General features: G+C 47.5%; 1 protein-coding gene across 3 annotated transcripts in view; it reads right to left on the bottom strand.

Annotated features, from left to right (window-relative positions):
- The window catches only part of WIPF3 (WAS/WASL interacting protein family member 3), an 88131-nt gene that overhangs the window by 3102 nt on the left and 63684 nt on the right, over positions 1-21345 (bottom strand). For all 3 annotated transcript variants that reach the window (XR_014295057.1, XM_082633035.1, XM_082633034.1), the window contains exons 5-8: positions 19863-20582; positions 16584-16733; positions 15436-15537; positions 1849-1925 (exon numbers count right to left, since the gene is read on the bottom strand). Coding sequence is in view for 2 of the 3 variants with exons in the window: in XM_082633035.1 (XP_082489161.1) it covers positions 1849-1925; positions 15436-15537; positions 16584-16733; positions 19863-20582 (1049 nt within the window). In the remaining variant the exon portion in view is untranslated. The remainder of the gene's footprint in view (positions 1-1848; positions 1926-15435; positions 15538-16583; positions 16734-19862; positions 20583-21345) is intronic.

Genomic DNA, 21345 nt, shown 5'->3' with positions numbered 1-21345 from the left:
TTCAGATTTCAGAGCTCCCAGCCTTGCACGGATCACTTGGGCTCTGTACCCATAAAAGAAGAGCACCCCCAGGGTGCTGTTCATCATGTCTGGAACCCCGTGATTTCCCTGGGCGACTGCTTTTTGCCTCAATGAAGTGAAAATGAATTAAGACGGTGTCCATCTAGACATAAAGAAGATCTTCTTGACAATGGGATGCCCAAGAGAGACTTAACAATTCATCCTTGACTAGACTTTATGGGCTCAGGGATTTAGATGTGTGCCTGCCATGAGGTCAGGGACCAGACCGTGCATAATGTCCCATTATGCTTGCCACGTCTGAAGGTGAGGGTGACTCCTGTCCTGTCAGTTCTAACATGCCAGGCAAAGCAGTAAGGTACAGTGGAAGGAGCACTGGACGAGGAGTCAGAGGTCTGCAAATGTGACCTTGACCTTGGGTGAGTTCCTTAACCTCTTGGAGGTTGGTTTTCTCATATGAAAAACGTTTGCATTAAAGGTATCTCTCCAGCTTATACCACAGTGTTGCTAAAAGGAGCAAATGAAATAACATATGCAAGTTATCTAAACTATATAAAGAGCTATATAATGTAGGAAATATTATTTGATTATTACTATATCTTTCTGATCACAGGAGTATTTATTATAGAACATTCAGAAATTGCAGAAATGCCCCCTAAGAAGTCAAAATCAGCCATAAGCTGGCAGAATGAATGCCTGTGAACAATTTTGTGTATATTCTTCCTGTCTTCTTGTTTCCTCTGTACACATACTTTCTCTGAACTGCAATCATACACCCAGTTTTGAACCTACAATCATCTGAGAATGGTTATTGCAATTCTTGGATTAGCCATGGTGAGAAAGGGGAGAGGGTGCTTGACCTCCTTCAGGGAACTCATCCCCACTTCCAGTAACCTAAGTTCCTTCTTTCTCACGTCCCTTTCCTTGAGGTTCTGATCTAACAGCAGGCCACCCTTTTTGTTACACAGCACCCTGAAACAGGAGGAGGCCAGGGTGGACGGAATGCATGTATTCAAAGAAACGAAGGGCCTTTAAAGATGAGACCCTGTCGTCTGCGGTGAGAGATGTCATCTCCGCCCAGGTTAGAAAACACTGTGTCCTAGTTGCCTCGTGTGAGCACGAGGGCATTTCTTCAAAGACTCACAATTATGACACAAGCACCTCTCTGGTTCCCCCGATCCCCTCCCCACAGCCTTCCTGTAGCCACCAGCAAAATCTGTGGCTAAATTTGGTCAAAAGAAATGATCATGTTGGGGACTTCCCTGGCGGCCCAGTGGTTAAGACACTGTGCTTCCACTGCAGAGGGCACGGGTTCAATCCATGGTCGAGGAACTAATATCCTGCATGCTGTGCAGTGTGGCCAAAAATAAAATAAAATTAAAATTAAAAAATTAAAAAAATGAGTAAATGATAATGTTGATGGGAGAAAAACCCCCAGGGTGCTATGAGAAACTATGTATTCTATAGACGAGAGAGAACACTAAATTATGTTTTATACATGTTACAGAGCTTTCCTCTCAGGCTTCTCAGGCCGCGGTAACGAGGGAAGAATGATGGGAGCGAACGGGGTGATGGTTGCAGAGTGATTCCCAAGGGGTTCTGTGTTGCCAAAGCTGCTTCTGTATGTGGTGGTGATTCCAGAGAAGCTCCCCCCTTTCACTCTTCAGGTTTTGAAATTGTGAATGTTTCATCCCAGCTGGAAACAAAGGTACCCCTATGGCTTTCCCTGAGGAAAAACGGGAGGCTGTTCAGTGGAAAGCACACCCTCAACATTTCTGTGCTCCCTGAGGTTTCCCAGTTTTACACTCAGAGACCTGAGGGCCGTGTTACCTGAGCATTTCTGCCTTTGATGTCATCGGAGCTCTGGCTGGCCGCCTCAGTGTGGAGCCAGGGACCAGGTGTGCGGCCTGAAAGACACAGGAACCATCCCACCATCTGCTGGCCCAGGGCCGGCTATGTGCTTCACGGAGAAAGTCTGGCTAAACTGACACTTAGGGCAATGGTACAGGAACCAAGGGTAATGTAAGTCGGTCAACCTGAAACCCTCGGGCTCCTGGCCCTAGACCGTGCGTTTCTACCCACTGCCTCTATGTCACACACTGTGGATACAGAGGCGTCACGTCCACTGAGCTGGGAGGAGAACAAGTGATGAAGGCCTCTCATCTAAATGCACGTGCGAGCTTCTCAGCTCTGAACACAGCATCAGCTGCAGACTCGCTCGTGTGTCCTGGCCCCAAATGTGCCGGCGTCGTGCTAGGGTTGCTTAAAAAAGGAGTGAAAGCGTGTGCTGACATAGCTCAGACCCTGTTCCGTGAGGATCCAACTCACTCTCTAAAACATATTAGGTTTAGATATTACACAAGTTACATATGAATATATTCTCATAATTAAGAATTCAAACAATACAGAAAAGGTAATAGGGAAAATATACCCCCTCAAGTGCTTCCTCTCTGCCTGCCCTTCTCTCTAATCCCAATTAATTATCCCAGAGTTGCCTCTGCTAAAAGTCTGCTGTTTTTCCCTCCAGCTTTTTTTTTTTTTTTTTTTGACATTTACTTACATAGACGTGTGTACACATAGATACATGGTTTGGTTGGTCTAGCCAAGTTTTAAATCCACATTCCTAGGAATTCCAGAACTTTTCCTGCGAGTCAGGTGATCCAAATGGTGTCCCTGTGTCTCCTCTGCTGCATTTGGTACAAGACTTTTCTGTCTGCTTCTGTCACAGGCTAGGAATTAAATAACTACATCCCAAAGCCCTCCCAAAAATTCACGTTGCTGTGCTACTTACAAAGCAACATGAAAAGCCGAAATATCCATCCCAGATTATTTATGATAGTGAAAAGCTGATAATAACCTGTATTCAACAACAGTGTTTAGGAAATCTACAGTTCATTATTGTATGATGGAGCACCAAGCAGCCATCTGAATGTCTACAAAGGCTCAAATAATTTGGGGTGATGTTTGAAATGTAGGACAAAAAAGCAAGCTAGAAACTGTATAGATAGCAAGATGTCAACTATTTTTAAAAATCCATTTAAAAATGTAAATAATATACTGAATTGATTCCTTTTGGATTTACTGCTTTTTAAAAACTCTTAAAAATACTCTTCAAGTTTTCTACAATGGGCATATAAGTCATCTTAAGAATCTGTTATGGTAAGATATAGTTTCTTAAATGAACTGCCACATAGAAGGGTCTCTACGCCTTACAAAACATTAATCCAACGGACACTGTACTTTTCATTAAAATACTTTTTAAATTACCGAGTGCACTTGTTCTAGGATGAAGATATTTTTGGACCAATGGCATAGGGAGTACTAGGTTTTTAGTCAGATTTACAACTGAGCAAAAAGTAAAGAGACACTGATAAACAGCCTCTGACCGAATTCCACGCGGCAGTATGGCCTTGACACTATTGTTCTTAGATTTACAAAACTCCAGTCTACTACAGAAAAGCCTTCCTCTAGACCAGGGTTTCTTAACTTGGCTCTACTGACATTTGGGGCTGGAAAATTCTTTGTTGTGGGCTGCTGCCTGTGTGCTGTAAGCTGTTTCACAGCATCCCTGGTCTTTACCCACTAGATGTCACTAGCACATGCCCCAGACCATTTGTATCAACAAAAAAGGTCTCCAGACAGTCCTGAATATCCCCTGGAGGGCAAAATCCCCCACTTGGAGAACGACTGGGCAATGAAACAGGCTTCTCCATAGGTAAGCAGTGCCCACTAGTTTTCATAAATACGACTGGAAACAACAGAGCTAAGGATAATCAATTTCTTCTTAAAACAGAAAGGAAAACTCTGCATCTTGTTGTAAAAGAAATTTCACTGCTGCTAGAATGTGTGGCTGAGAGTTGCCAGGGTTACCCAGGATGCTTTTAATCCAAATATCTCCTTGGGGGGTTTTCTGTTACGAGATGCCACTAGAATCTCTTAGAATTAAACTGTAGAGCCCTTCTGTTTGAAACAGTCCTTCACATGGGCTGTTTGCCCACAGAAGCGTATTTTAGATTCACTAAAATGGTGGGTTTCAAACTTCTGGTACCACAGCGCGCAGTAAGAAATCTCTTTTCCATCTCTATCCAGTCACATGCGACTACTGCACGCAGAGCAGCCCAAGGGACCGCTGCTGCCGCCTCCTAGTAACCAGATGGCGCCTCTTCCCCCAGTTATTAACACGCTGTGTTGCCGGAGCTGCTGGCTACAGAGCAGCCGGCTAGGAAAGACTTCGCTAAACTGTGGGGCTTAAAGAAGAAAGTCTGTGCTTGGGCTGGAGGAGCAGAGGCCTGAGGGCCACGCTGGTTTCCAACTTTATTTTTTGTCACTTGTAAACCAAGCCAGGCTTGTACCTTTTCTCAGACAGAGACGTATTTTCAGGTCAAAAAAAAAAAAAAAAAAAATCCGTTCTGTAGCCAACGAACAAGAGGCTGAATACTGCAGGGCTTGGAAAACACCCAGAAAGGATTTACAAACTTGGTTGGCCATCAAAGCTGGGTCTCCCAGGATCCCTCCCAGTCTTGGAGTACAATTCCAGGGGCTGGGTGAGGAGAAAGTGGACTCCGAGGAGAAGCACATCTAACCGTCATCTCTGGGCCAGCTCGGTCTCTCTCTAAGGTAGGGTCCACATGGCATAAGGTGGAGAGTAGTAGGTATGGTGCAGAGAACCAAGCTGTGTATCTGAAGCAAATGGGATGCTGCATACACCGGCCTCACGTGCAGAGAAGGAATGTTGGCCAGACCACGACAAGAAAGGCAGATGGATAGACGGAATCAAAAACACAATTCTCTGTGACTGGGAACATTTCACTGGCAACGCTAACTGTATGACACAGACATTAAGTGGAACGGTAGTTTCTGTTTCCCTTCCCATCCCCAAAGCAGTGCAGCAGACAGGAAACGGTTGCAAAGCAGAGGAGGATGTTGTTACTAGGTGATTTCAGTGCGGCTTTCAGTGCGGCTTTCAGTGCGGGGATGAACACGTGGGCTGGGCCAGAGTGAGGGTGCCCTCAGCAGTCTTCCCCAGGGTGCTGTATGTTGTGTGATGATTGTTTACAGAAGGGGTAGACAAAATAATCAGCTACTAAAGGTATCTGAAAAAGGCCTGAGAAAATCTGGTTAAAATGTTCAACCTTGTATTGCTACTGAGGAGAGTAGTTGTTTTTATATCTTTTAAAAATAATAAAAAAGATTCTGCTAAAAAATGTATTTATCCAGAAAGATGTTGATTTGAACTTTAAAAAGGAACATGGAATCATCATTTTCCCTTTTCAATACAGAGCCACTGAGTTCTGTTGGGAGCTCCCTTTCTAAGGTCAAGTTCATCCCTTCCTCTCAAGTGAGCCTAGGGCATGTAGTGGGGTCTTCCTAGGCCTCTGCATGGAGACCCCTCACTCAAGAAGGCGGGGAACACACCCTTGGTTTGGTTCTATGCTGGTCCAGTATTTTGGGCAGCCTGTCCACATCAAGAACAAGCCTGGGGTTCTCTTAGGTGACATGGAACAAAGAACCTCACCTCAAGCCCCAGCTTTGCCACTAGCTGTGACCAGAGGCAGATCACCCTACTTGTGCCTCGGTTATTTCAGCCCGACCTGAAGGAGCTGGGCTGGAAAACCTCATAGGCCCTTCCCTGTTCTAATGCTGGAAGCCTCTCACGGTCTCTAACTAAAGGAAATGACGGGTTTCATTGGAAATGATAATTCTAGTATCTGCCAGAGCTACGCCTTAGAAATTGCATATCTGGCCTTCCTTGCTGTCACTGCCATAGTTGACGTTGGCCTGAGGGACCCACGTCCCCCTCGTAGAGAACTTACAGTGTCACCCTACACACCTCGGAGCACTCAGACCAGGGGTGGGCTAATCATAGTCTCTCTGTCAATAATTTGGAATTTTAAAATTAGTTTTAACGCTTATTAAAAGTAATATATATTTATTATAGAACACTTGGACAAAATAGTGAAGCATAAGGAAAATAAAAATCACCCAGCATTCCACCACTGAGGGATAACCAACCACTCTTAACACTGTACTGGATATACTTCTAGCCTCTTCTCTCTTTCCTTTATTTGGTCCACTTTTCCCTCTCCATATAAATTCATGAAATATTTTCTTTTTAAAATTAAATTTAGGTTTTATTTAATGTAATTTTAGTATACCAGGTTTTTTTGTTTTGTTTTGTTTTCTCAAGGTAGCATTGGCATTTTCCCATGTCACTAACTGTTCAACAGCGCTATTATAACAGATGCAGAACATTCCATCCTATGGCTCTGCACTAATTTATTTAACCCCATCGTTGGATATTTGTGCTGTTTTCAAATTTCTTCTGTAAATGGTTTAGCAATGTATATATGTGTGGATATTGTTATTTATTAATTCAACAAGAAGTTATTCAGTGTCTGTGTGCCTGGCCCCAGGCCAGGAGCTGATGATAGACCAGTGAATAAAAATGGATGTTGTCTCTGCCCTCCAGGGCCTTATACTGTACTGGGGAAGACAGGTAAATATATAACGTGTCAGGAGGTGATAGACGCTTTGAAGAAAACGATAAGGCAGCATAAGGAGAGCACAAGTGATAGGACAGGAAGTGCTGTTATTTTATCTGTAGTGGTCATCAGGGGAGGCCATAAGCAGGGGTGCAGTCACCGGTAATAATCAGGTGTGGCTAAGGTAAGCACACCAGGGCAGAGGTCCTTACTGCCTAACTGCCCTCCACAAGGGCAGAAAGACACACCCTGGCACTGGCGTTGTCTTCTGATCCTCTCAGTCTTGGGACATCTAATCCTTTGGTTTTACGGCATGAACCACCAAGAGCTGTTAAAGTTACTGCAGTGCCTGGTGGAGAAGTTTCTCTGCTAATGGGAATAATGGTAGCTAGTTGTGCTATAGATATAAAGTAACTCTACTTTAATAAAAGACCTAAAGGAGGCAGGGGGTAAGTCTCGTGGATATCTGAGGAAAGTGGCCCATAGAAGGAAGGGCAAGTGCAAAGAGCCCAGAGATGGGGGGTGTGCTTGGAGCATTCTACACATTGTAGGTGGTCCATGCTGTTGGAGGGAAGTGACAATGGGGAGAGTGGCGGCAATGGGCAGTTCATGTGGGTCTTAGAAGCCATGACAGGAACTTCTGATTGACTTGGAGGGAGATGGGAATTCACTGGAGGATTGTAAGCAGGGGCAGTGTGACTGGGCTTCAGAGCAATCACTTCGGGCTGCCGCGTGGAGCAGGGACACCGGTTAGCAGGTGCTTGCAGCATCCAGGTGAGAAACGACAGAGGCTTCAGCCAGGGGTGAGTGACAGAGGGCACGTGATCAGATTGGGGATGCATTTCAAAGGGGGAGGTCCCAGAATTTACTGGGAAATTGGATGTGGGAGCAGAAGAGAAAAAAAGAAGCCAAATAGGATTCTAAGGTTTCTGGTATGACAAAAAATGGAGGAGCAGTGGGCTTGCAGTGGGAGGAGGGGAGAAAGAGGGCAGCCAGAAAATCTAAGCCAAGAAGTGCTTCAGGAGGAGGGTGTGATGGACTCAGCTGACGCCTCTGACCCCTGGATTTGGCCATGTTCAGGTCCACTGGTAGCCTTGCCAAGGGCTCCTTCTATGGCATGAAGGGAGAAGGCCTGAGAGGACGGGGAGAGGAGATGGTGTTGCTTGTAAGAAGAGCAGAGAAATGGCCCAGGGGAGGTCAAGGGAGATTTTTTAATATATATATAAATATCTGGTAAGATTAAAAAAAATTTTTTTTGGCCATGCCATGTGGTTTGCCAGGATCTTAGTTCTCCGACCAGGTATTGAACCTGCACCCTTGGCAGTGAAAGTGCAGAGTTCTAGCTACTGGACCACCAGGGAATTCCCAAGAGAGATATTATTTATAGATATTACAGTATATTTGCAGGTTCAGAGGAATAAAGGAATAACCTGGAAAGACAGGAGGTGGTAAGAGAGTGGGATGCTGGAAGATAGCTTATGGAGAGCTGTGGTCCCCAGTAATAATCAGACATGGCTAAGATAAGTCAGCCAGGACAGAGGTCCTTACTGCTCAACTGCCCTCCCGCCACAAAGGTGAAGGACTCTGGCACCGGCTTTGTCTTCTGATTCTTTCAGTCTGGGGACATCTAACCCTTTGATTTTATGATGTGAACCACCCTGTACTGTTAATGTTACTGCACTGCCTGGTGGAGAAGTTTCTCTGCTAATGGAAGTAACAGTAGCCAGTTTTGCTGTAAGTGTAAAGTAACTCTCTTTTAGAAAAGGAGTTGGGCCACAATGAGATACCACTTCACACCCATCAAGATGGCTACAAACAAAACAAAGCATAAAGACCAGAAAATAACAAGCGTTGGAGAGGGTGTGGAGAAACTGGAACACTTCTGTACTGTTGGTAGAAATGTAAAATGGAAAACAGTATGGTGGTTCCTCAAAAAATTAAAAATAGAATTACCATATCATCCAGCAATTCCACTTCTGGGTGTATACACAAAAGAATTGAAAGCAGAGTCTCCAACAGTTATTGGTACACTCATGTACACAGCAGCATTGTTCACAATAGCCAAAAGATGGAAGCAACCCAAGTGTCTAATGATGGATGAATAGATAAACAAAATGTGGTAAATACATACAGTGGAATATTATTCAGCCTTAAAAAGGAAGGAAATTGTGACATACGTTACAACATGGATGAACCTTGAGGACATTATGCTAAGTGAAATAAGCCAGTCTCAAAAAGTCAAGTAGGGCTTCCCTGGTGGCACAGTGGTTAAGAATCCACCTGCCAATGCAGGGGACACGGTTTCAAGCCCTGGTCCGGGAAGATCCCACATGCCGTGGAGCAACTAAGCCCATGAGCCACAACTACTGAGCCTGCGTTCTAGAGCCTGAGAGCCACAACTACTGAACCCATGTGCCACAACTACTGAAGCCCACGTGCCTAGAGCCCGTGCTCCAAAATGAGAAGCCACCGCAATGAGAAGTCCGCGCACCTCAACAAAGAGTAGTCCCCGCTCGCCGCAACTAGAGAAAGCCCACGTGCAGCAACGAAGACCCAACACAGCCAAAAATAAATAAATATATATATTTTTAAAAAATTATAGCACAATTCTAGTTATATACCAAGAGTAGTCAAACTCATAGAGCCACAGAGCTAGAAACTAGAACAGTGGTTACCAGGGGGTTGGGGGAGGGGAGAATGGGGAGTTGTTTAATGGGTACAGAGTTTCAATTTTGTGAGATGAAAAGAGTTCTGGAAATTGGTTGCACAACAATGTAAATGCATTTCACACTACTGGACTGTACACATAAAAATGGTTAGGATGGTCAGTTTCATGTTACGTGTGTATATATATATATATATATAGTTTTTTTTTTTTTGGCTGCGTTGGGTCTTTGTTGCTACACACGGGCTTTATCTAGTTGTGGTGAGCGGGGGCTATTCTTCATTGCGGTGCACAGGCCCTGTGTCCCCTGCATTGGCAGGCGGATTCTTAACCACTGTGCCACCAGGGAAGTCCCCATGTTATGTTCTTTTTTAACCACAATTAAAAGTAAAGAAAAAGGAGTTGGGATGAAAACGGTCAAATTTTTAATCACTTACTTTCCCACTGAACTGATCGTGACGAGGATGGTTTTGCTGGGAACACCAGACTGAAATGTTATGTTTGGGTGTCTTTCTCTCCTCCCTTCCTTCACCAACATGTGAATCTCTCAAGGGTAAGTCAGGGGGATCATTTATCTAAATCTCTCCAGAGCTGAGGGCCTCAATAAGTATCTGTCCATATGAGGATGACTTCACTCTTTCTACCATCATTGTGTTAATGAATATTTCTGAGCTATGCATTTTTTCCCAGAGATTCTTAGTGATAGGGTTTTTTCACTTTCTTTTCATTGTGGTAAAGTACATATAATATAAAATTTACCATTAATGACACTTCGTACATTCCCGTTGTTGTGTAACTATCACCACTATCTAGTTGCAGAACATTTTCATCAGCCCAAGAGGAAACCCGTACTCATTAGCAGTCACTCCCCGTTCTCCATACCCCTCTGCCCTTGGCAACTGCTAAATTCACTCTCTGTGTCTTTGAATTTGCCTATTTTAGATATTTCATATCAATGGAATCTCATGTGGCCTTATGTCTGGCTTCTTTCGCTTAGCATAATGTTTTCAAGGTTCATCCATGTTGTAGCACATACCACTGCTTCATTCCTTCTTACTGTCCAATAATATTCCATTGCATGACTACACCACATTTTGTTTATCCATTTACTAGTTGATGGGCATTGGGGTTGTCACCTTTTGGCTACTGTGAATAGTGCTGCTGTGAATATTTGTCTATGAACTCTTGTTTGAACACCTGTTTTCAATTCTTTGGGGTATACACCCAGGAGTGGAATTGCTAGGTCATACGGTAATTCTGTTTAACTTATTGAGGAACCCATGCATTTTAAAAACACTTAAAAATTGGACAAAATCGGGCTTCCCTGGTGGCGCAGTGGTTGAGAGTCTGCCTGCCGATGCAGGGGACACGGGTTCGTGCCCCGGTCTGGGAAGATCCCGCATAGTGGCTGGGCCCGTGAGCCATGGCCGCTGAGTCTGCGCGTCCGGAGCCTGTGCTCCGCAATGGGAGAGGCCACAACAGTGAGAGGCCTGCGTACCTCAAAAAAAAAAAAATTGGACAAAATCACCTACCAAAGAAAGAACATGGCTCATACTTGCAGAGTGGAGACAGGGAGGATGGCACTGGAAGAGCTAAGCCTTAGGGTATTTGTGTGCCGTGTGTGTGTGTGTGTGCGTGCGTGTGTGTGTGTGTGTGTCTCGGAAGGACAGAGAGAAAGCAGGCAAGCGGGCGGAGACAGAGCTCCAGAACTGCTACAAAAGAGCACAGAGACACCCTCATCGGACGGAACCAACGCAGTCTCCCACACCATGAAGAACTCTAATCTTGGGTTACAGGTCAATGGCAGAATGCAAGAGAAAAACTGTAAGAAGAAATGTCATCAGATAGGCATGACCTACACCCACATAGTTAACAAGGTTCTCCCCCACGGCTCGCAGGAACGGCAGGAACATGCTCATTTAACTGTGCTAGGAGGCTACTGAAGTATTTTATGTCCACCAATGCCACATCAATCTAAAACTATACCTTCTTTTTGAAATGGCAAATGCCCTTTCTGGTCTGTAGGATGTCAATTCATGAGTACGTTGCGTTTTTTTTTTTTTTTTTTTTTTTTAACTGCTCCTTCTCGATCCTCAGGGGATTATTTATTTTGGTGTGGGCACTGATTTGAACATTTCTCTGAAAGGAGAGGAGCACAGCACAGACTGCCACCTCTGCCCTCCTGGTGAGCTGTATGCAGTGAAGCTTTTCTTCTGTTCTCAGAGATGAGGCTAGGCACCACGGGCTCCAAATGCAGGTACGTTAGAATTTACTGAGTCTGAAGATTGAAGGACTCCACAGCACATTACTGAGAAAGGCTGTATAACAAGGAGATTTTTAAGACTCTGTTTTTCTGAAGTGGTTTAGGGCAGAGATCAGCAAAATACAGCCAGCAGACCAAATTCAGCCAGCAGCTGCTTTCACAAATAAAGTTTTACTGGAAGACAGCCATGCCCATTTCTTTACGTGTTGTCTGTGGCTGCTTTCATGTCAAAACAGCAGAGCTGAGTAGTTGTGACAGAGGCCAGATGGCAGGCAGAACCTCAGTATGTCCTCTCTGGCCCTTTAAAGAAAATGTTTGCTGAGCCCTGGTTTAGGGTAGGGCTCCAAACTAATGACCCGCAGTGCTAGTTCCCATTCCTGACCTTACCCCTCAGCCTCAGACCTGTGTACTCCCTGTTCCACCTGCCCCGGGTCAGCTCCCCTTTGTAGCCTTCCAGGCACCTCCACTCGCCCTGATCCATCACTTCGTCTCCTCCTGAAACCTGCGCCTCTCCAGCTCCTTCTTCTTGGTGCCACGCCATCCATCCAGGCCCGGGTTGGTACTCAGAGGCCCTTAGCTCCTCCTCTACTTCCCTTGTTCCTCTCGTGGCCTGCATCCCCAAGCCCTGGCAACCCTCACCCCCATCCATCCTCCCTCGCATGGACCCTTCTCAAAGCCACAGGTTTCCTGACCTTGGTCTCTGCCTCCTCTGATCAAACCACCAGTTATCAGACTCAACCTAGACCTAATCACATCCCTTCTCAGAGTTCACCATGGCTGCATGGCTCAGACACCCCTGGGTCTGAAATTCCTGGCTCTGCCTCTAACTTGCTGTGAGGCCTTAGACAGGTCACTTGGCCTGTCTGGACCTCCTTTCCCGTACGTGAAAACTTTCTACATTAAGCACTTAGGATAAGGTCTGCAAAGCACCTAGAACCATGCCAGGCATATCTGAGCAGGTCTACGACAGGATCACTTACTGTATTGGTGGTGGTTAGTATTTCACTGACAGTTCTTTGCTTAGAGGTTCTGCTTATATCCCTTAGAAGGGATAAAGCATCCTTCACATTAGGAGGGAACACATCTCCTTGTCCTCTTCGTGTGTGGGCACCTCCTGTAGGGTAGGTAACATGCCTAGGCTCTCTCTGCCCTCTTTTTCTGGCGAGTTGAACAGAGGGAACTAGCCATGTGCAGCCTGGCCCTTTCTAGGTTCCCTCTTTGAAATCTGGCTGCCTGTGTATTAAGGACTATTCCATCCTGCCCTCCTGGCCACGTGGAAAGCTCTGTGAGGCTGCTCTGTGGCTGCAGGGGGAGGCCAGCCTCAGTCCCCTCACCTGTAAATCCCCTGGCCTGGGGGAGTCAGCAAGCTTCTTTCTGGGGTGCAGTATTAGAGTTTGCTGTTACCTAAGCTGTGGCTTCCAATAAAAACACTTAGATTGGGCTTCCCTGGTGGCGCAGTGGTTGAGAATCTGCCTGCTAATGCAGGGGACACGGGTTCGAGCCCTGGTCTGGGAAGATCCCACATGCCGCAGAGCAACTAAGCCCGTGAGCCACAACTACTGAGCCTGCGCGTCTGGAGCCTGTGCTCCGCAACAAGAGAAGCCGCGATAGTGAGAGGCCCGCGCACCGCGATGAAGAGTGGCCCCCGCTTGCCACAACTAGAGAAAGCCCTCGCACAGAAACCAAGACCCAACACAGCCAAAAATAAGTAAATAAAAATTAATTAATTTAAAAAACCCACTTAGATCTTCATCCGTCTGACCTGTGAACATTTCATATGACGGAGAAGAAGTGTTATTTATTGACCCTCTGCCCCACGAAGCCTAACATCTCTGGCAGCCGGTGCGGTCCTCTCCAGGCACCGTGTGCCCTTACACACCACGTAGGACTTGCTTGTCATTCTTAAATGGCCCAAACACTATCGTGCCTCTCTCCTGGGGGTGTGCCGTGCTCAGCCTGGAATGCCTTTCCACCCAGTGGAAATGTTACCTCTCTCTACGCCTTCAAGTCCCCAATCTCCACCTCCACCCTCATGCCCACTGTGGTGCCCTCTGCATTTTAAACAATCAGTGATTAAGACACTCGGTTGTGATCTAGTTAATGTCTCACACTTCTATCTCGGGAGTGTGCACGCTGGCGGCTTGATGGTAGGGACCTTGTTTCTTTACACCTCGTAGTCTCTGGTGCCAGCATGGTGCCAAGTGTACAGTGGGCAGTTCATGCCCATCTGCTGAGCTCGAACTGAGCAAGAATGGGAGCCTGACCCAGCACCCATCTCCTCCACCATCACGTCTCCACGGTCTATTTAAACCCCAGGTGGGGTGATTTCCCTTCATCAATCTTTATTCTGCTCCTCTCTCTTCCTCTCTCTCTCTCAATTCAGAGAAGGAGTACAGTTGACCCTGAAACAACATGGGTTTGAACTGCATGGGTCCACTTATACGAGGATGTTTTTCAGTGGTAAAAGGACAGTCTGTGGTTGGTTGAATCCTCCGCATCCAAGGATGTGGAGGGCCAACTATAAGTCATATGCATATGAAGCCCTGCATTGTTCAAGGGTCAAATGTATTTACAGATTATTTAAAAAACATACAAGTGGGCTTCCCTGGTGGCGCAGTGGTTGAGTCCACCTGCCAATGCAGGGGACACGGGTTCGTGCCCCGGTCTGGGAAGATCCCACATGCCGCGGAGCGGCTGGGCCTGTGAGCCATGGCCGCTGAGCCTGCGCGTCCGGAGCCTGTCCTCCGCAACGGGAGAGGCCACAGCAGTGAGAGGCCTGCGTACCGCAAAAACAAAACAAAACAAAACAAAACACAACAAAAACATACAAGTCACTACTCTCTAAATGTGCAATCCACTGGCTTGCAGAGAAAGCTCTGCCCAGGCTGATCCCAAGAGGACCTCTCACCTGAGCAGAGAGCAGGCTGGTGATCCTTGGTCTGACCTGTAGGAAGCTGAACCCTGGGGAAGGGACTTCACCAAGGCCCCTTTGAAAGGAGACAGTCAAAGAGCCAGGTTCCCGGTCTGGGGCTAAGCTTGGATACTGATGATTTTCCATGCTGGTCTACAGATGTCTGGGGCTGGGGGCCTTACTCGGGTTGTGGGGTGGAAAACACATTGGACCCTCACCCCATGTTGCTGGCTCTGCCCCCCTCTTACCAGCTCCTGCCCACTTGGATTGGATCAGCATTGGATAAGAATTACGTTAACAGGCAGCATCACTGTGTGGTCAACACCTACTGTGCTTTTCTTTGCTTCCTGTGCCCCTGAAGTACTGCCTCCCTGCCCGTTGGGCCATGAAGGGCAGGCAGGCCGGCCAGCCTTCCTCGATTCTTAGGGCTGGGCAGGTAAGCCAAGTGAAGGTCTCTGTTGGAGCCTGGCCGCACGATGAGATCGGGAGGAGGAAGGCTCTCACTGGACTGAGGTTTTCAGCCTTAGATGGACATTGGAATCACGTAGCAATTTTCAAAAATACTGACATCTGTGTCCTACCCTGGATATTCTGATTTACCTGTGCTAGGTGCAGCCTGGCCTTCAGATTTTTAAAAGCTGTCTAGGTCATTCTAATGCATTGCCAAGGTAGGAACCATAGACCTAAGGCATTCTCTATTTCAGAGTCTGCCAGAGTTTTGAACTGGGGGTTTTGGGGTTCTTCCCCAACTATTAATGCAAAGCTCCTGAATCCCATTTTGCTGTTGTCTTGGGGTGTTTAGCTCCCCAGTCAAAAGCCCCAGGGAGGGGAGGGACCAGTGGTAAATTTAGGCATCCAAATCTGATGCTAAATAACTAAACTTGGTGTTCTGTAAAAAACCTCTAAATGAACCCTTGGAGATTAGGGCAAATAAATGTTCTGAAACTTCCAGAAGTATGAACATCACTGCATCCCTGCAATAGTACAGTGAAATCCTGATGTCACACTTTACACAGCCTGTGGCCAGTCAGCGCACCCAAGCACCTAATTCTGGAGGGTCAGGGAAAACCAGGAGTCTTATCAAGGTGGTACTTACTTCTGGGGATCTTGCTGGGGTAAATCTTCTGGCATGGTTTATACTCATCCGGAGGAGGAAAATCTTCCATAGAATGGAACGTGAATTTAGACTCAAAGTCATCTGCACACACGGAAATGCCAAAATTACTCTGGTTACTATGAGGACCCAAGTTTTGATCATTTCCAGGAGCATAAAGGTTTGCCTGCCCAGTGCAAGGTTTTAATGGCAGAGCTATTCCCCCCTAAGACATCCATTCACCTCTTAATTTTTACTATTTAGCTGGGGCAAGGGGGAATCAGGAAAAGTGAAATCATAGACTCTCCCCATCATCCACCTCAACTTACTTCAACCAGCATCTTAAGGAAGCTTCTAAAGGGAGAAGAAGTGCCACAGGCCTATCCAGGGTCCAGAGTCAGAGGTGGGGAAACTGGCAGCAACAAGGGACCAGCAAAGTCCCTGTGGCCTGAAGCCCCTCTTGTGTTCCTGGGGAGGACTCTGGTGGGGAGAGGTGGACAGAACAGGAGTCCTCAGCCTGGCTGGTGGGAAGGAGCACAGCCTGTGTGCAGTTGGGAACCTGGGCTTCCTAAAGCAAATGGGTTCTGCCCTGAGCTGCTGATGGCAAGAGGAGAGGGGTCTTGTGGCCCTTTCATGAGTTGAGTCCCTGCTTTGTGATCTAGGCTTTGTGTGTGACAGTACCTCAGCCCACAAAGGGATCCAAAGACTTTTGGTCACACCTGACCCCAGATGACTTTCCTTCCTATCTCCATATTTTTGCTTTAATCGTTCCTCTGCTGGTGAGCCTTCCATCCATCCTCTTACCTTGTCCAAATCGGTCTATCTTTCAGGCTTATGCCTGATTTCTCCATGGAGAGAGAGAGAGAGAGAGAGAGAGAGAGAGACACACACACACACACACACACACAGCTTAAATGTTGGTTTTCTTCACTCTCTTTCATCTCAAGAAGGTTGGAGAGTGGGTTCTGGAACCTCCCAGAAAGCCTCAAGAGAAATCCTATTTAACACAACCTGTAGGTTGTTCTGTGCTAGAGTGAGCCCCCTGTTCTTGTGAAGCACACACTCTGAAATGACGGCACTGTTGGCTGGGAGACCTCCCCCCCCATCCCTGAGCCAGGGGAAACCATTTCCTCACTGACAGCCCTGCTCACCAGTGATGTGTAGGCTTCCGTTCCGCAGCTGACCTCCAGGCTGCTGGGTCGGGGTCCAGGCTGGGGCCTGCTGGCTCCTGCTTGAAAGCTCCGTGGTGGGTGACCTCGCAGGGGGTGCTGGGGGCGGGTTCAGCTTTCCCCCACTGGTCGCTGACAGAGAAGAGGACAGTGTATTCAGATACAGGCCTTCAGATAGGGCATAACCTTCAGATGCTATAACCTTCTGTGAGAGGTGAGGTATAGAGATCTTTGCATATAATATGATACGATGATAAAAAGGCAGCCTCTGGAGGCAAGCTGCTTGGGACTGAACCCCAGTTCTCCTGCTGGGATAATAACACAACCTCTCTGTGCCTCGGTTTCCTCATCTATAAAATGGGAATAATAATATACATACCTCCTGGGTTTGTTGAGAGGGCTAAGCGAGTTGATTTAATTCAAGTCGCATGTAAAAACAGATAACTAACGAGAACCTACTGTATAGCACAGGGAACTCTACTCGATGCTCTGTGGTGAACTAAATGGGAAGGAAATCCAAAAAAGAGGGGATATATGTACACGTATAGCTGATTCACTTTACTGTACAGTATAAACTAACACAATATTATAAAGCAACTATACTCCAATAAAAAAAGAAAAAAATTCAAGTGGCACGTAGTAAGCATTCAATAAATATTAGCTGTTGTGATAATATCAACCCTCAACATCAGATGGTACAGCCCAAAGAAGTGGACCCACTGCAGAGTCCTATGCAAAGGAAGGACTGTGTGCAGGTGAGGCTCAGAGGGGGGCTAGATGAACAAGCTGTCGGGGGCTTGCTCACGCTGTTCCCCTGCACTGCAGACCCTCGTTTCTCCTTCCAGTCAATCTAAACCCTACCTGCCCACCAGGGCCCAACTCAGGTCTCACCTACTTCATCAATTCTTCCCTGATGACCTCTGTGGGAGGCTCACTCTCCTTTGCCAAGACTTTTTTGTATGACCCATTTGGCAATTAATAACCCGCTGCCTTGGCACATCAACCCAGGTACTTGACTCTTCACTTCGCTCTTGAAGTGACGACAACTGCTCCTTTATCATCTGTGCCAAGATGTTCACAATTGCAACCTCTTACTCTTCCCTGCAGTTGGCCTGAAGCAGAAATCACCCTCATGTTGTTCACGGAAAACCAAGTTTCACGTCCAAAGACACAGTGAAAGGGGCCAGACGAGCATCCACTCCTGGCCTCGGGTGTGCAGCTCTGGAGGCTGCAAAGGCACCGGGCCGCTGCAGCTCTTCTCCCCAAAGGCCATCAGAGCACCTCCCCTCTCAGCTCCGCCCTCTGCCTTTCTCCTTTCCGAGTCCTCTTCCTTTCCCTTGCTGGCCTTCCCTTCCTCTGTACCAGAATCCACTAGGACTTACTTGCTCCCACAAGCAGACTAAAGAGGCTAAGGGGCTGCTGACCCCTCTTCTGGGTGAAAAGCTGCCCCCTGCACTTGGTTAGAGGGAAGGAAAGGAAATCACGCTGCTGAGCCCCGGCTCCTTGCAAAGCACTTCAGGCACACTTCCTCACTTAGTATTCATAACAGTCCTGTGTGAAAGGTGTTTTATTGTTATTATTTCCATTTGTCAAATTAGAAAAAAGCAAGGTTTAAGGGCATTAAAAAAGACTGGCCTAAGGTTACACAGGAGTGGGTGGGAAGGCAGGATTTGAATTCAGACCTCTCTGAGTCTAAAGCATTGTTTTTTTCCACCACATCTTGAACATTTAAGGATCACAAGCGTCAGAAGGGGCTCATGAGTACTAATGCTGGACCTTATGGTGATTAGTCAGTTGAAAAGAGAATGATTAAAACCTTATCTCTTGTGACCAAAAGCCTTAAAAATATTCTTGCTTTTTGTATCAGGAATTCCCTTGCAGGAACCTGTCTTAAAAAAAAATAATCCAAAATGTAGACTACAATTGCTATAAATGTATGTCCTGCAATATCATTCATAATAACAAAAGATGGAATCAACTTAAATATCTAATGCTGGAAATATGGTATATATCAATGATCATATTAATATGCTTATAGATACATTTAACAATTTGACAAATATCTAATTATATCAAAATTGCTTTTAATATAATACTAAATAAAAACAGAATAGAAAATAGTATATACAAAATAGTATTAACCCTGTAAATGTGTAGATATATTCAGAAAAAAGAGAAAGGAAACATATCCAAATATGACAGTTTTTATTTCTGAGTGATGTTATTATGTGTGATTTCTATTTTCTCTACAATGAGCTTGTATTATTTTTAGTTCAAGGGTATACATTTAAGAAACTTTCTGCATCAAAACATTTTCTGAAAAACCAAGGAATATGTGTGTGTATGTATAACTGTGGATATGTGTTGGGCTGTGTGTGTGGATGTGGGTGTTCATGAGTGTGTGCATATGTTTATGAGTGTGTGTGTGTGTGTACACGGGTGTGTGTGGATATGTAGTGTGCTTTCCATTTATAAGGATACCAAAGGTGATCGAAGCCTCATCACTTCATGGAAATCACAGTCATAGGGCCTCTATGTTCAATCCAGAATGATCTCTGCTGGATACGTGAAGGGATTATTTTTAATGTTTGGCTGAAAATATGGACCCTCCGTTTTTCTGAGTCAGCTGGAGAACCTGCCAAAAATATGGCAAAATGCTAAGCTAATCTGCTGAGGACCAGTGAAGATTCTGGCCAGGTGCCAGACTATAATAACTTAGGCAAAAATTAAACAGGAGAGTGGGTTCTGGAAACAACTGCACCCACAGACACCTCGACCCCTGGGAGTAGATTTGAAGTCTGAATGGTGATAGTAAAAATAAATAACCCTTTTCTGGATCTCACTGTTCCAACAACCGCAAGAGGGTGAACTATTGCTATCCCCATTTCACAGGTGAGAAGGAAGCACAGAGAGGCTAAGTGACTGCCCTGGGTCACACAGCTAGTAATGGCAAGGTGATGAAGGCCAGAAGCCCCGGCGTGTTGTCTGCACGATCTCGGACAAGTCTTGCGACCTCCCTCACCCTTGGTTTCCTGTCTCTAACCTGAATACCTCCAGCGTAAAGTCCCACACGACAAGTTTTCATTGTGCTCCACAGGGGCACTGAACAGGTGTGTTCTAAAACAAAATCCCAAGAGTAAGACATCCCGAGGTGCTCCCAAGTGGCCCACAGTAGCAGGCCTCTGGCTGTGTCCCTAGCGCCTCCCAACAGCCAGACGATCCTGTGGTACGGCCCCCCTGGACAAGAACAGCGGTGCTTACCGGGGCCTCGGCCGGGCCTCTTCTTCTGCGGGAACGTCTGAGACCCCGGAAGGGCAGGTGGCGCCGGCAAGGCCTGCGCGCTGGGCTCGGGGGTCTGGGCCTGGAAGCACGGGGACTTGGGGGGTCGCGGGGGTGGGGCTTCACCGCTGTCGTTAGCGCCCGGCAAAGGGGGCGCAGGCAGAGAGGCTCTGGGGGTGCGTGGGGCGTAAGCGGGGAGCGGGGGCGGCGGGGGCGGCGGGAACGGAGGGGCGGGAGGCTCCGGCACATCCTGGGCAGGGCTGGCAGCGTCGGCACTGAGCCCAGGGTACCCGCAAGGTGGGAGGAGAGGCAGCGGGGGCGGGACGGGCGGTAGGTGCAAGCGGGCCAGCTGAGGCCTCACCGCCTTGTCACTGGGAGCCAAGGCTGGGGGCGGCGGGGGTGGAGGTGGCGGTGCACAGGGCAGAGCGGGTGCGAGCACTGGGGGGCTCCCCTTGGTCGGTGGGCCAGGTGGGGACACTAGCGGGGCTTTGGCGGGGGAGGACGGGGGCAGGGCCGGGGGTAAAGGCGGGGGAGGTGGGGCGGGCATGCTGGGGCGAGGAGGGACCACCCCGGCTGCGCCATGCGCCTCGGAGGCGTCGCCTAGCCTGGGAGATGCAGGGGGGTTGAACGGCCCGCTGATAGTTTTGGTGGGAAGCCGGGGAGAAGGCGCTCGGGAGCCAGGGCCCTGCCCTGTCTTGCCGCCTGAAAGTGAAAGGAGTTCTGAGTTAGCTCAGTGGGTAGAATTGGGAGAAACCCAAGGGTGTGGGCGGCAGTGGCGGACTCTGTCCAGCACGACGTCAGTGAACCGCCTGGTGGATGCTCTCTTCCAGAGGGTCCACTGGAGGCCTCCCTCAGATGCAACAGCTATCACACAAGAGGGCCAGCTGGACCAGCCCCAGGGTCCTTGCCAGAATAAACGCGCTGTCCCCCTCCTGTGAGAGAAGCCCAGCTCAAGCTACCAGATTGTCTGCTGTGGGGCGCCAGCCTTCCTGTTCCATTCTACCTCCACTCTCATCTGCCCAGGGCTCCATGCTCCCAGCCCAGGACACAGGACTGCCCCGACCTCCTTCACCCTTCCTCATCTCAAGGCCACTGGCACACTCATCCCCTGTTACCCACTAGGGCAGTCAGCCCACATCTGCGGGTGTACCACCCAAAAGCTCCTGACGAGGGAGGTTTTCCCCACTCCCAGCATTTTGTGAACAAGGACTTTGTTTCTGCATTGTGAGCAGAAGATTCAAGGTTCCCTGAATGGACGAGGTGATTTGGAAGTCAGTGGGAAGACACCCTGCCTTGGGGATCCAGGTCCAATGACCTTGAACCTTCCAGTTCCATGCACTCCGGAAGTTCAAAGCTCCCTTTCCCAAAGACTTGCACCCATTTCTAAGAGGCTGTCTGTCTCCTGGTCACCTGGCTTCCTCACCCCATAGATCCTTTGCCACATCAACTCCAACCTGAAATCCAA

The sequence above is a fragment of the Mesoplodon mirus genome (assembly GCF_964341445.2).
Source record: "Mesoplodon mirus genome assembly, chromosome: 9".
NCBI lineage: Eukaryota > Metazoa > Chordata > Mammalia > Artiodactyla > Ziphiidae > Mesoplodon > Mesoplodon mirus.
The sequence above is the reverse complement of the archived record's forward strand: the minus strand, read 5'-3'. Positions and strand labels throughout refer to the sequence as shown.